At 32.9% G+C, this 15354-nt stretch overlaps 1 protein-coding gene across 2 annotated transcripts in view; it reads left to right on the forward strand.

The window, feature by feature from the left end:
• Window positions 1-15354, forward strand: part of UVRAG (UV radiation resistance associated) — a 253876-nt gene that overhangs the window by 59564 nt on the left and 178958 nt on the right. For both annotated transcript variants that reach the window (XM_006926633.3, XM_025042682.1), the window contains one exon: window positions 5233-5318. In XM_006926633.3, the coding sequence (XP_006926695.1) occupies window positions 5233-5318 (86 nt within the window). The remainder of the gene's footprint in view (window positions 1-5232; window positions 5319-15354) is intronic.

Genomic DNA, 15354 nt, shown 5'->3' on the forward strand with positions numbered 1-15354 from the left:
CTCCCTCCCTTCCCTCCCTCCCTTCTCTCCCCATCTATCTTTCTATTCTACTATCCTAGTGGGTATGAAGTAGTGTCTCATTGTGGTTTTTCATAGTGACCAATGATGTTGAGCATCTGTTCATGTTCTTGTTGGCTATTTGTATATCTTTTTTGGAGAAATGTCTCTTTAAGTTCTTTGCCTATTTTTTAATTGGGTTGTTTGCCTTCTTATTGTTTGAGTTGTCAGATTTCTTTGGGTATTCTGGATATTAGGCCTTTATCAGATATATGATTTGCAAATATGTTTCTCCCATTTTGTGGATGGTTTTTTCACTTTCTTTAGAGTGTCTTTTAATGCACAAAGTGTTTTTAATTTTGATGAAGTTCAATTTATCTATTATTTCTTTTGTTATTCATGCTTTTGGTGTCATATCTAAGAATCCATTGACAAATCTGTGGTTATATAGATGTATCCCTGTGTTTTCTTCTAATAGTTTTATGGTTTTAGCTTTTAAAAGTAGTCTTTGATCCATTTTGAGGTAATTTTTGTATATGGTGTTAGAGATGGACCCAACTTCATTCTTTTGCGTGTGGCTAGCCAGTTGTTTTGGCATCATTTGTTGAAAACACTATTCTTTTCCCATTGAATAGTCTTGGCACTTTTATCTAAAATCAATTGACTATAGATGTATGAGTTAATTTATGGATTCTCAGTTCTAGTCCATCGAACGACATGTCTGTCTTTATGCCAATACCATGCTGTTTGGATTACTGTTGGCTTTGTAGTAAGTTTTGAAATTGAGAAGTGTGACTCCTCCAGTTTGTTGTATTACATTGATTGATTTTCATTTATTGAACCACCCTTACATATCTTGGATAAATCTCACTTGTTCCTGGTGTATAATTTTTTTAAAATTATTTTTTATTGTGGTAAAAGACACACAATATAAAATTTTCTATCGTAACTTTTATTTTATTTATTTTTAAAATTTATTTATTTTAATTAGTTTCAAGTATACAGTACTTGATTAGACTCCATTGTAACATTTTAAGTGTACAGGTTAGTGGTATTAAATCTGTTCATATTGTTGTGCAACCATCACCGCTGTCCATCTCTAGAACTCTTTTCATCTTATAAAACTGAAACTCTCTACCTATTAAGCAATAACTCCCCATCTCCCCAAGCTCCTGACACTTCTACTTTCTGTTTCTATGAATTTGACTACTTTAGGTACCATATATAAATGGAATCATACAGCATCTGTCCTTTTGTCACTGGTTTCTTTTACTAAACATAATGTCCTCAGCAGTCACTCATATTAGAGCATGTGTCAAAATTTCTTTCCTTTTTAAGGCTAAATATTCCATTGCGTGAACATACACATTTTGTTCATGCATTCATCTGTTGCTTCCATCTGTTGACTATTGTGAATAATACTGCTATGAACAAAGATGTAAAAAATATCTCTTTGAGTCTTTGCTGTTAATTTTTTTGGATAAATACCCAGAATTGGAATTGCTGGATCGGGTTGTACAAGCCTTTTAATGTGCTGCTGCTGCTGGATTAGCTTTGCTAAGATTTTATTGGAGATTTTTACATCTGTATTCATAAGGGATATTGGTCTATAATTTTCTTGTGATGTTATTGTCTGGCTTTGGTATCCGTGTAATAGTGGCCTCATAGAATAAGTTAAATATTTCTTCCTCTTTCATTTTTGGGCAGACTTTGAGAAGGATTGGTGTTATTTATTTATTTTTAAATGATTGGTAGAATTCAGCAGTCAAATCATGTGGTCCTGAGTTTTTTTTTTCCTGGAAGTTTTATGATTACCTTTTTAGTGATGTGATGACTTTGTTAAATTAACATTTGTTAAGTGAAGCGTAGGGTGGCAGATAATGAGCCATAGTTGAACAGCAGACCACAAGAGAAATTGAAATAGAGAAGTTTATTACTCACAGGTCCTGGAGGAATTACAGGACATGCCTCAAAGGGCCACACGGGGAAGTCAAGGCAGAGTGCAGGCCAAGGCAGGACCTAGGTATGTGCCTTGATTAGTACGTGTGGGTGGAGTGCTTTGGGCTTCCCAGGCCAGGGCTGGATCAGTCAATTCAAACCAAAAGAGCAGGGTTTTGGTAGTCTCCATGGGAAGGAGGGGAGACTGTTGATCACTAGTCATGTCGAGAATGTATATTTGAGACTCTGTGGGTTGCTATCTAGCGCATGCACTTCCATGAGAGGTCTAATGCTAGTTTAAAGTCCTTGTAGGCTGCTTGGCCAGATAAAATGGATGATGAGGCAACAATACCATGTAGAAGCTTAGCTAATCTCTAGTCAATTTATAGGTCTGTTCAGATTTTCTCTTTCTGCTTGAGTCATTTTGGGGCGTTTTTGTGTTTCTAGGAGTTTCCATTTTATCTAGATTATCTGATTTGTTGGCATTCAATTATTCATAGTATTCTTCTATAATATTTTTTATTTCTGTAAGGTTGCTGATAATATGCCTATTTTCACTCCTGATTTTAGTTATTTGAGTCTTCTCTTTTGTTTTCTTGGTGCGAGCATAGTCAATTTTGTCGATCTTTTCAAAGAACTAACTTGGTTTTGTTGATTTTATCTATTGTTTTTATATTCTCTATTTCATGTATCTCTGCTCTGATTTTTATTATTTCCTTCCTTCTTGCTTTTGGTTTAGTTTATTCTTATTTTTCTAGTGGCTTAACGTGGAAGTTTAGGTTATTGATTTGAGGTCCTTTTTTTTTAATGTAGATGTTTGCAGTTGTGAATTTCACTGAGCACTTTTACACTGCATTCCATATGTTTTGATATGTTGTGTTTTCAGTTTTATTCATGTAAAAGTATTTAATAGTTGAAATACTTGTGATTTGTTCTTTAATTCACTCAGTTTAATAGTGTGTTATTTGCTTTGCAGTTTGCAAATTTTACAAAACTATTGATTTTTAGTTTTCATTCCATTATGTTCAGAGAGGATACTTTGTATGATTTCAGTTTTTAAAAATTTATTGAAGCTTATTTTGTGGCTGAACGGATGGTTTATACTGAAGAATGTTCCATTTGCACTTGAAAGAGGTGTGTGTATATGGCTTTTGTTGGGTAGAACATTCCGTATACATCTCTTAGGTCTGGTTGATTTATAATATTGTTCACGTCTTCTATATCCTTGTTTATCTGTTGTATGGTTGTGCTACCCTCTGTTGAAAGTGAGATTTTCATGTCTCCAACTATTTCCCCTTTAGTTTTGACAGTTTTTGCTTCATATATTTTGTTATATGTTGTTAGGTACATATATGTTTATAATCATTTCTATCTTCTTGACCCTTTTTTCATTATATAATGTCCTGCTTTGTGTCTTGTAATATATTTTTATCTTATAGTTTATTTGCCTGATATTGGTATAGCCACTCCAGCTCTCTCTTGTTTCCTGCTTACATGGGATATCTTTCCATTCGTTCATTTTCAACCTATTATTGGTTCTAAAGTGCATCTTTTATAGACAGCATGTAGTGGATTGCTTAAAAAAAAATCCATTCTGCCAAACTCTGCCTTTTAATTACAGTGTTTAATCCATTTATTCAGTGTAATTACAGATACAGAAGTTCTGCCATTTTTCTATTTGTTTTCTTATCTTTTGTTCCTCATTTTTTTCTATTACTACCTTCTTTTGTGTTATAGGTTTTCTCATGTAACATTTGATTCATTTCTCATTTCTTTTACTATGCACCTTTTCATTATTTTCTTAGTGATTGCCCTGGGGGTTACAATTAACATATTAATTCATAACAATCTAGTTCAAATTAATAACAACTTAGTTTTAATATTATATAAAAGCTTTTCTTTTATATATAGCTCTGTTCCCCCCTCTTTGTGTTGCTGTTGTCACAATAACATCTTTTTAATTGCGTGCCCATCAAGATATATTTATAATGATTGTGTTATATATTTGTCCCCTTGATTTTTAAATGCTAAGCCAACCTTGCATTCTTAAATTCAATTAAAAATGACATGTTTTTGTTTTATTCTTGTAATGGATTGCTGGTTCAATTTGCTAATATTTTGCCAAGGATTTTTCTGTCTGTGTTCATAAGGGATATTGGTCTGTAATTGTGTGTGTAAGAGAGATATGTCTTTGTCAAGTTTTAGTATCAGTAATGTTAGTCTTATGAATTGAAAATTCTTCCTTTCTCAATTTTATGAAGGAGTTTGTGTCAAATAGATGTTATTTTTTAAATGTTTGATAGGATTCATCAGTGAAACCATCTGGACATAGACTTTTTTTGTAGGCAACTTTTCAATTACTTATTCACTTAAAAAAGGATATAGGATTAATCAGATATTGTTTCATTTTCAATTTTAGCATGTTGTAGTTTTTCAAGTAGTTTGTCTGATTCATCTAAGTGTCAAATTTAATAACTTAAAGTTGTTCATCATATTCTAATAACTTTTTTGAGATAACGGGTTAATGTTTTAATGTCTGTAGCAATGTAACTTTAAAAAATGCTTATATTAACATAGCAAACATCTAGATTGTACTTATTACAGACCTTTTACTTTAAGAATATTAACTTTTAATTCCCACAATAATTTGTGAGGTAGATAGTATTATCCTCTCCATATTATAGATGAAGAAATCAAGGTTAAACTGAGAGCTTAGATGCTTTGCTCAAGATTACAGAGCTAGTATATTAAGGACTTAAATTGTAATCCAGGTAGTCTGGGTCTAGAGTCCCTTTTTCTTAACTACTATGTTCTTGACCTTTCTTAAATGACAGATGCCTGTTCTGTTCTTATGGAATTATACTGTATTCTCTTTAGAAACCATCCCTGCTCCCAGTATCATTATACCACTGAGTGGAAATATTTGTTTCTGCTATTCCTAATTAGAACTTGAAATGCCTTTTCCCCCGTTAAAGCATTACAGTGATGCTAGGCATATTTAAAATATTGTTAATACTCTTCATTCACGTATGTTAAAAAGATTTCTGGGGCTTTTCTGGTTCACTGCAAAATGAGTTCACTACAAAATGAGAAACACTATGTTTTTTTTTTAAGTTCACTTGCCTGAAAGGTTAAACTTTACTTATATTGAAGTTGTGCTTTTTGGAATCTCTTAACAAGTCGAATTTACTGAAGTGTTTATAAATCATAATTTTAAAAAGACAAACATTACGGTTAATTTTTGCACATATTTTATTTTGTTTCACTTCGATTAACTTGTTGATTAATATCTTTCAGGGTTATTCAAATGCTCAGAAGAATATTCTTCTTCAGGTGGATCAGAACTGTGTTCGCAATTCTTATGATGTTTTCTCTTTGCTGCGGTAAGATGCTTCTCAGAGTCTTCCTGCATTTTCTAAAGAATTTTCCTCATTTTGAGTTTGTGACATTTCGGTGTCACAAATTATGGAAGCTTTAGAAGCTGTTATTCAGGCTTGGCATTTTTTAGTGAGTGCTTCATAAATTTTGTAGCTACAATGATTTAAGTTTATCTCTTTCACAAAGCCTTTGGAAAGCCATTTCCTCTCTCTGGACAGTGAGAGAGCATGATTGGTAGCCAGTGATCTTAAAACAGGGACATGAGCTGTTTCTGGTCTTCTGCATTATAAAGAGCCTCAAGCAGAGGTACAAAATTTAGACTTATCAAAGTCTTAACAATTATAGCATTATTAGAAATGCCCTCCAATAGTCCCAGATATGGTTTAGAGTTTTGACCTGCTGTTCATCTTTTAAAAGAATCATGTTTGGCAAGGCAAAGGAGCTTAGCGTGAATCTCATGCCTAAAGGCTTAACTGCCTCAGCTCTGTATTTCATAATGTCTGGGCTTAATTTTGAAAGATTTCAAAATTTGGTTTTAATTTTCAGTGTAGTGGTTGATCATCAAGGACATTTTCCCAGGAGGCAGGTTACCAAAATAAATGCAATTCAAAATAAAGTTAACAGTGACATTCAGCCTATGTTCAATCTTCTTAGATAGATGGTTCATTGAAATTTGATTTTGGCAGTATTTTTGTAATGTTTATGTAACACATCATGAATTTCAGACCATTAGACGTCCTTTATTTATCTACTAGAGGAAGAATCCAGAAGGATGATTGGACTCTTGTCCAATTGGATGATTGTTTGTTTTATAAACATTATGAAATGAGCTTTTCCTTTGCAAATCTTAAATCTTATTAAGATATGATGATAGAGAGTTTGGTCACATGGACTGAATAAATTGCTCTTAAGAGACCATGATTTTCAACTAAAGTAACCACACACATTTGATAACTTTTGATTCTTATCTGAGAGGTACTTTTACTTTGACTTCTTGGACTATTTACAGAATGAACAGGATTTAATAAGCAGATGGTGGAGAAAGCAGGAGGTGTCAAAATATATAACACATTATTGAACTTGTTCAGTTTGGGACTGCATTAAATTTTAAGTATTTGAAAGAAGAATGTACAGAAATAGTTTGAAATATGAGTAAGCCACTAGTATTTCTTGACTTGTTTTTCCTCAGTAAAATGAAGGTATAGATAGTATTACTTTAAAGATATTTTCCAAGTATAAGATTGTGTGATCTTATTAGAGAAACAAGTAGAATTAAAAGAAAAGGGAATACAGAGTCAGCGAGATGACTCTGGGATGACTTTGGTAGTTGCTCAATTATTTATCATTGATCTTGGGAGTATTATTTTTAGGGTGCCTTTCAGATTCCTTAGATGTGTCAACAATTTGAATTGCCTTATTAACAGTGGGCTTCTCATCACCACTGTGTAAATCATTTATAGCTGGTAATACAGATATGCTTTTCTGAACCAGATCAAGTGTCTTTTATCATCCAAATTGCTATAACCCAGAGAGTTGCTCTGGAACTAGGAACTTCAGCTTGTACTTGTCAAAGTTAATGAGTAAAATGGAATGTTCTCAATGATTTTCTCAGACATGAATAAAGAGTCACCATCATCTATCTGCTCAATCAAAAGTTCTTTCCTACAGTTTTTGTCGAGACATGTAAAGTGCTTGCTGGGAAACAAATTTTGTGCCCATCAGTTTTGCTCATAGTTTTCCTCTTTAACTCAGACAACATTGTTCTGAGTGAATCAATTTTGAAAAATATACCTTTTCTTTTCCTGATGCTTTCTTGATTTTTGAAATTGTTACTTTTTTTTTTTTAAACGCCTGCAGCACCTGGTATTCTTAGGTGGTCTCCCATCCAAGGACTAACCAAACCCGACACTGCTTAGCTTCCGAGATCAGACGAGATTAGGCATGGCCGTAGATGAAATTGTTACTTCTTGATCTGTAATTTTATGTGAAAACAGAGTCTGAATTATTGATTGATTGATTGATTGATTGATTCAATTCTTTAAAATCTCTTTTAACTTCACAAAATTCTCAGTGCCATTTGGAGTCAGGATTAGAACCCAGGTCTCCTGATTCTGATTTTTGAGACTATATTCTAGTTTTAATAGCTTTCAGTGTGTTGTGCCATTAGTATGCATATAGTCTTTCCACTTTTTATTTGTGAATGTCATAGGAAAATAGGAAATCTTGACTAAGGCAGAGATTTTGGAGTATGTAAGCCCAGGGTGTTAAAACAGATAGATAGATGTGTTGTACAATTTAGTAGGATAGATAGATAGATGTGTTGTACAATTTAGTAGGAAAACAATGACCGGAGGTTTTATTCAGATTTTTTTCACCAATCGTTAAGACTTTAGGCTAACTTCAGTTGCCAAAGTAATAGCAGCTCTTTACAAATTTAGGTTCGGTGTGTGTGATGGTAATTAAAGTTTTGCTTCTTTAACCCTTGGAAATCCCTGGATTAAGGGTTAGTTTTCATGGAAGCAGACATTTAATTAGGAGCCACTTTACTCATTGTTCATTTGATACTTTAATATAGGATGTTCACCACAAGGTGTCAGTGTTGCTCTTTAACTGGCATTTATTTTAGGTTTGAAGTGAGAAAAGTAGGGTTATAAATTACAAGTGAGCATTTATTTTTAGGAGTTAACTTTTTTCCTCTCTGTTATTCCTTCTAGGTTAAGGAATTTCTAGACTTATTAGATAGCTTTCTCTTTTTGGTACTGTTGATTTTTTTGTTTTTGTTTTTTATCCTATTGGTGATTAGGGAGTTATTGAGTGATTAGGGAGTTATTGAAAGATAATAAGGAGGGGAGGAATGACATGGTCAGGTGTGCAATTTAGAATACTAACCATGGTGACAGCGGGAAATGGACTTGAGGGATGAGACTGGAAGCAAGGAGGTGTCTGTAATCCAACCTGTTCTCTGAGATTGAAAGATTATTTTTGATGTTTAAAAACTTATTTTTTTCCTTTCATACTTTCTCAAAAAGGTTGCTCTGTTGTAGTGAGATGTTAAAATAATTCTGATTTTCTTCTAGTATAGTTTTTATTATTATTATTATTTTTCTTCCCCCTTCGACATGTCCTACGTTAGCCAGTTTAATGAGCGGAAGTATGGTGGGGATATCATGGGCTTTCCACCTAGATTCCAGTCCTAAAACTGCCATATGCCCATTACTGGATGCAAAACATTGGTCAAGTTACTTAACTTTGGTTGCCTCAAGCTACTTTTGTAAATTGGAGATAATATTTGTCTCAGGAATATTATGAGAATTAAATAAGGTAAAATACTTGAAAGATCGTAGGACAGTCGCTGTACTAGACATTCAGTGTATAATAGTTTTCATTTTCCCTTTTACTTCTCTCATCTTGGAATTCACTTTCTCCTTTATGTCAGTGTTTTTTATGTTACCACTAGCTTTTCCAATTTTCAACACAATTTTTCTTTCTTGCCATTCTAGTGACATTGAAAACTTCTTGAAGGAAGGGATTATTTCATATGGTTACATTTTCTCCTCTCTTTCTATTTTATTGATAGTTCTAGGTTTTATTGGAGTTCTTGTGGATCCTGCTGTGATCCAAGGGCCCTAATTCTTGTGGATCCTCGGACTCTTTTGCAATACTCTTTCTTCTTGAGTATGCTCTTCCATTACCACAGCGTCAACCAACACGTCCACATCTTAGCAACTCTCAAATCTATATCTCAGGTTCCTGACTCTTTTAGATTTCTGATCTGTGTTTTCCAATGACTATTAGACATTTATAGTTTCATGTTCTGTAGGAACCTCAACCCTAACATGTCCAGAGCTACACTCACTGACTTAATTCTCCTCTTCATTTTCTTTTCCCTGGTTTGTTTAGTAGTATTGTCATTATCTCAGGCACCCAAGAGAACATTGTTCTCACCTTGTATTTTCCTGGACTATTTCTTGACCTCCTAACTAATCTCTCTACTACTAGATTTTTCTTCTTGCAATTAATGCTATTATTTGTTGAGTACTTACTTTGTGCCAGGAAGTATTCTAAATGTTTTACATTAATTAACTCTCTTCATTCTCAAAATACTCCTCTCTGGTAAGAACTATTCCTATTCTTATTTACAGATGAAGAACTTGAGGCACAAAGCTGTTAAGTAGCTTATTCAAGGTCACACAACTAGTTAGTGTTGGCCTGTATTCAAACCCAGTCTAGCTCCAGAGCCCTTGTTCTTTATCAGTACATATTACTGCTTTATAATTTTTTACACTGCTCTAGTATAATTCATCTTTCACATTGCTGCCAGAGTTACTTTTTAAAAGATACATCGGTTTTGTCACTCATTGGGTTTAGGAATCTTTGAGCAAATGTATTTAAAACACATTGTTCTAAACACTTCATAGGGACTAGTGTCCTTATTTCAAGTCCTCCAACCACTGCCTGTGCAATTAATAGCTAGCATTTATTGAGAACTTACTGTGTTATAATTAGTTCTTCATTGTCTGATTCTCTTTCTTCTCAGCACCCCAAACTGAGAGCTCCTTTAGGCAAGAATCCTTGTTTTATAGATCTTTGTATTAGCCCTATCACAATGTATGTCACATATATTAAGCGTTTATTATCTGCAAATTGAACTATTGTTCAGGTTACAGAGGACTAGGGTTTTGTTGTTCCTGTTATTGCTTTGCGTCTGGCAAAATGAGAGTTATAAAATATTTCCAGGCCATTATCCAAAGTGTTGAAAATGTAATCAGATACGTGAACCTTCAGCTTCTTTTTTTCTTTCTGCCACTGCCCTCTACATAACATCTGGTGAGATTTTGTGACTTTTAATTTGATTCCTTATATAGATTTTTTTTTCTGGAATATCTTTATCTGACTGTCTGGAGGCAAATCCTGTCCTCTTAGCCAACCTACTTTGACAGAAAATATTTTCTTATATAAACTTCAATTTTAAAAGGGAAATGCTTACATCAAATAAATTATTTTTAGGGCGATATTTAGAAAACAGATGGGGTGAGATGTATGAGGTATAACTGTCTATCTATAACCTTTAAATTTTAGATGCGATAACCAACTTTTGGGTTGCGGGGAGAGTTTTTTCCTTTCCCCGCCTCATAATCTCTTCCTAAGTGGTAATTGCATGTATACAGAATATAGCTAAAAACCCAGCTGAAAGCAAAATTTATGTACTAAAAAAACATACTTTCTTATTCACAGTAGAGACTAGACTCTTAACCTAGTGTCTCTGTGCTCATTTATAATAAATTAGAAGGGGAATTAAGAGGATTGCTGTTAAGGTAGACATACTGATGGCAAGGAAAAGTGAAAGCTGATAGTTTGCTTTGTGATTTACTCTTTGATTCTGGAATATAACTGAGTGATAAATAATATCAGCTACTGTCCTACCTTTATAGTTGCTACGTTTGGATTCACAAACAGCCCTCTCTTACTACTTCATGTAAAAGGAGGGCGGTGTGGGGGGCGTGGTATTCCAACTGTAAAGAGAGACTGAGTAAGAAAGCAGAGCTTACCTCTTTGTATGAGCAGTCAGTCTTTTCCCCAAGCACATCTCCACGTTGCAGTTCATAACTGAAGTTAATAATAAGAATTATTGAGCGCACTGTATTAGTTTTTACTAATGTTATTTCCATTTTATAGATGAGGAAACTGAGGCTTAGAAAGTGAAAGGACTTGCTTAGCACCGTAGGATAAATAAGTGTTCGAGCAGGTTTAAATAAAGGGAGGCCAGGCAGTGCATGTGCTTTTCTTTCATTAGACCATGTTGATATCAAATTATCAGTAAAATATACAGTTGTGATTGTCAGAGCTTATATAAGAAAGCAATGATGTGTGATAAGTTTTAGAAAGGTTTTCAATTCAAATTTAGAATGAAAAGTTTTGGTATTTAATGTAAGTTTTGATTAAACAAAATTAGTATTTATGTGTAATAGCACATTTTATTCTCTTTCTCTGTACATACACACATATGTATGCATACACATAAAGACACACATACATATATTTACAAAAATAGAATTTAAACAAAATACTGGAGTAATTTTAGGTGTGTTCCTCCTCACCCCCCATTTTTACTTTTTGGCTTGTCTTCTTCCTTAAACCCTTCTCTACCACTATACTGCCCCAAAGCCTGAATGCTTGTCACCCTCCCCCTCCCCCCAATCCATATACTGAAACCTAATCCCCAATGTGATGGTATTTCAAGCTGGGGGCCGTTGGGAAATGATCGGGTCATGAGGGCAGAGCCCTCATGAATGGAATTAGTGCCCTTATAAAAGAGGCCCCGGGAGATCTCGGCTCCTTCCATCATGTAAAGTTATAGTGAAAAGACGACTGTGAACCAGGAAGCAGGTTCTCGTCGACATCGACCATGCTGGTGCCTTGATCTTGGACTTCCATCCTCTAGAACTGTGAGGAATAAATTTCTGTTTATAACCCACCCAGTCTGTGGTATTTTATTATAGTAGTCAGAATTGATTAAGATACCACCCAAATACAGAACACCTGTCCACATGACTCCGGGTCACCCATTCACCCATGTGTATCTGTCTGTATTTTTTCCCATGGTCTCTATGTATATGCCATAGATATCACTTTGTGCATTTATACATTATGTGTATGTATGTTAAGAGTTTAAATTACTGTTTTACAGAATTGGAGTGGATATTATATAAATGACTCTTCACCTTGTTTTTCTTATTCAACATTCCATATACTAATCTCTTCAATTCACTCTGTGGTTTCACAGTAATCCATGGTGGGGGTCTACCATATTTTTCAACCATTATCCTATTGATGGGCATTTAATATTTACTCTGGCTCTAGTTTTTTGTTTGTCCATTTTGCCACTATGCACAGTACAGAAGTAAATATCTGTATATGTTTATGATGTTTTTATTTCTGTGAATTAAATTCTCAAGAGTGGGATTTCTGAGTCAAAGGGTATATATATTTTAATTTTAAGAGCTAAGATAGTTTTCCTAAAGAGTACAGAGAATGTGTGGCCATCACTCCTTACCCTGAATCCCTGCTGGCAATGAGTATCATCATTTTTTTGTGGGTGATTTTTATTAATCTGATGATAATCAGATTTTACTTTAATTTTCATTGTTACTTTAATTTTCATTAGCCTCAGTATAGGTGCTTAGTCTGAGATGCAAGTGAAAGTGAACATCTTGGCTTGAGTTTGTTAGCCATATAGTGTATTCTGTGAATTTGATATTTATGTACTTTATCAACATTTTTATTGAGTTTCTTAAGTATTTTTTCATAAGTTTTCAGGGGTCTTTGATATTTTTTCCAAGACTACCAATTATATTTTGACTTAGTATACCTAATACAAAAAGTTTATATTTGTTATGTCATAAATTCTATTTTTTATTTTATATCTTCTGGACCCTTGGTCTTGTCTTAAGAAATCTCTCTTACACCTTTGTTCTACATATATTTCTAAGTTTTATTTTAAGATTAGTATTATTTTGCCTTTGAAATTAAATCTTTAATACAATTCAGGATTAATCTTAAATATATTATGTTGATATTTATATATGGTGTGATAGAGATTAATTTTCTTCACAGATGAACATCTAATTGTACTGCTTCCTTTTCCCATTGAATTAAATACTACCTTTGTCATATATAAAAACTCACATTATACCAGGATCCATTTCTGGATTTTTTTTTTTTTTTTTTTGCTTTGATCTTTTTGTCTTTTCTTTTGCCAATTTCAGATTGATTTAATTACAGTGGTTTTTTGATATGTTCTAATATCAAGTAAGACAAGTTGCCCTCTTTTACTAGTCTTTTTCATACCATTTTTGGCTATTCTCAGAACTTTATTCTTCCATATGAACCTTAAGGTTATTTTATCCTATTTTTTAAAAACTTTTCTGGAATTCTAATGGGAATTTTTATATTCATTGGCTTCTTACATATTGGAAGAGCTGTCATTTTTATTCCCATCCAACACAAGGTATGTCTTATATTTATTCAAATTTCGTTCCTTCAATAAGATTTTTATAGTTCCATTAAATTTGTTCTTGAGTATGCTATATTTTTTACACTATTTTGTATAAAATATATTTTTCATTTCCATTTCTGTCTTTATTACTATTATAGAGAAAAGCTATAATTTTAAGAAAAACTTATTTTCAGTGATTATATCAAATCATCTTGTTGTTATTATCTTTTAAGGAAAACTCTTTGATTTTCTTGGCATACATCATTGCCGTTAAACAAAAAGAATAAGTCTATCTCTTCTCCAGTGTTTGTACTGATTTTCTACTTTTACTGCATTTAGTAAACCTTATAGAGCTTTAAAAATAATGTTGAAAGTAATGGGCATTACTTTTAAAAACAGTGAATATTCTAGTCCAGTTCTTATTTTAATAGAAAATGTTCAGTGTTTTCCTGTTCAGAATATTTTCTGTTAATTTTGGAAAATATTTAAATAGTTTTCCTATTTATTTAATGTTTTTATTAGTAATGGATGCTGAATTTTTCCTCCTTTAATTTGTAGTTGCAATAAGGTATTTAGGTTTCCTGATATTGCATTACTAGTTAACTAAGGTTATCCTTTTGCTCATCACTATAAGTGAGACTGATGTATAGTATTTGTAGTAGTTGCTTTTCTTTGCAGAGAGTGGGGCAGGGTAGGTAACCATTTTTTCCTAAGATCTTAAAATTGAATTGTGAAGTTTTTCATCTTTTTCTATGACCCTAATCTGTAAATTGATAATAATAGCATCTACCTCATTGGGTTGTTTGGAGGATTAAATGAATTAATATGAAGTGCTTAGTACATTGCCTGAATATAGTTAGCAATATGTATGTTAGCTATTAGCATCAGCAGCAGCAGCAGCAGTGGAAACATATTAAATAATTTTAGGAATTTTCCATTCTTTAAAGGTTTGTAAGAATTTAGCTATTAACTCATCTAAGTCAGGGTGTCTTTATAATGATAAATACCTTTAGAGCTAATTGCTCTGTCCATATTTTCCTACAGAATGTAATTTATTCTTGGCAATTTATTTTTTGCAAGGAAACCATCTGTTTTCTCTAGATTTTAAAATTTATTGCTGAAACAGTGCATATAGTTTTATTTTATAATTCGCTTAATCATTTCAGTAATTGACAGCATATTTTCTAATTAAGTACCAAAACCACTCTAGTATTTTAGTTACAGAATTATTGTTATATTATAAAATCTTCTTGGATAAGATGTTTCCTATAATGAAGTCGTAGTACTTTGCGTAAGCTAAAGCAAAGTATTTGAGACACTTTTTGCTTTTAAAATGTTTCTCAGAATGAGAATGGAGAACAGAAACTATAAAAATTTAGGGAATTTGTATCTCTAGTTTACAATTTTGTCCCCAGCATATAGCAACAATCTGGCTCAGAGTACATACTCTGTAAATATTTGTTAAATGAATGAATGATTAAATTAGTAAATGAATGGGTAAAATACATTTACTAATTTAATCTGATTGGATAATAACTGAATAATAGGTAGGTTTCTGGAGGAATTTTTAAAATGATAGATCTTTAATAACCTTTCTAAAGATAATTTAATATTAACCTTGGATATGTTCCCCCACGATTCCAGTATATTTTTAATATAAAATAGCTGAGTAATTTTAGACAGAGCACTTGCTAATAAAAGTCATGTAAAGGCATTGTATGGTAAATTAACTCCAAATTATTAAGTTAACTGGTAGTGATGAGTTACTGATAGATCTCATAGTCTTTAACTGGGACCTTTCCTAGGCTATTCATGCCACTAAGTCTGTTTCTCTAGTGTACTGAATGTTAACAGGGAGTAAGGGATAGTGGGTAAATTAAATGAGCCCTCCCCCAAAACAGTGTTCAGAACTCCTGGCTTGGAGCAGTAGTTAATTTTCAAATGTTGGAATGGTGCAAGAAGTGCATAAAATCAGCGTAAAGAAGTGAAGAGCATCTTTTGAGGGTAGTTAAGTATATGAGTACTCTTCTGCCTAAAAGATATTC

Source organism: Pteropus alecto, unplaced genomic scaffold (assembly GCF_000325575.1).
Source record: "Pteropus alecto unplaced genomic scaffold, ASM32557v1 scaffold7, whole genome shotgun sequence".
Taxonomy (NCBI): domain Eukaryota; kingdom Metazoa; phylum Chordata; class Mammalia; order Chiroptera; family Pteropodidae; genus Pteropus; species Pteropus alecto.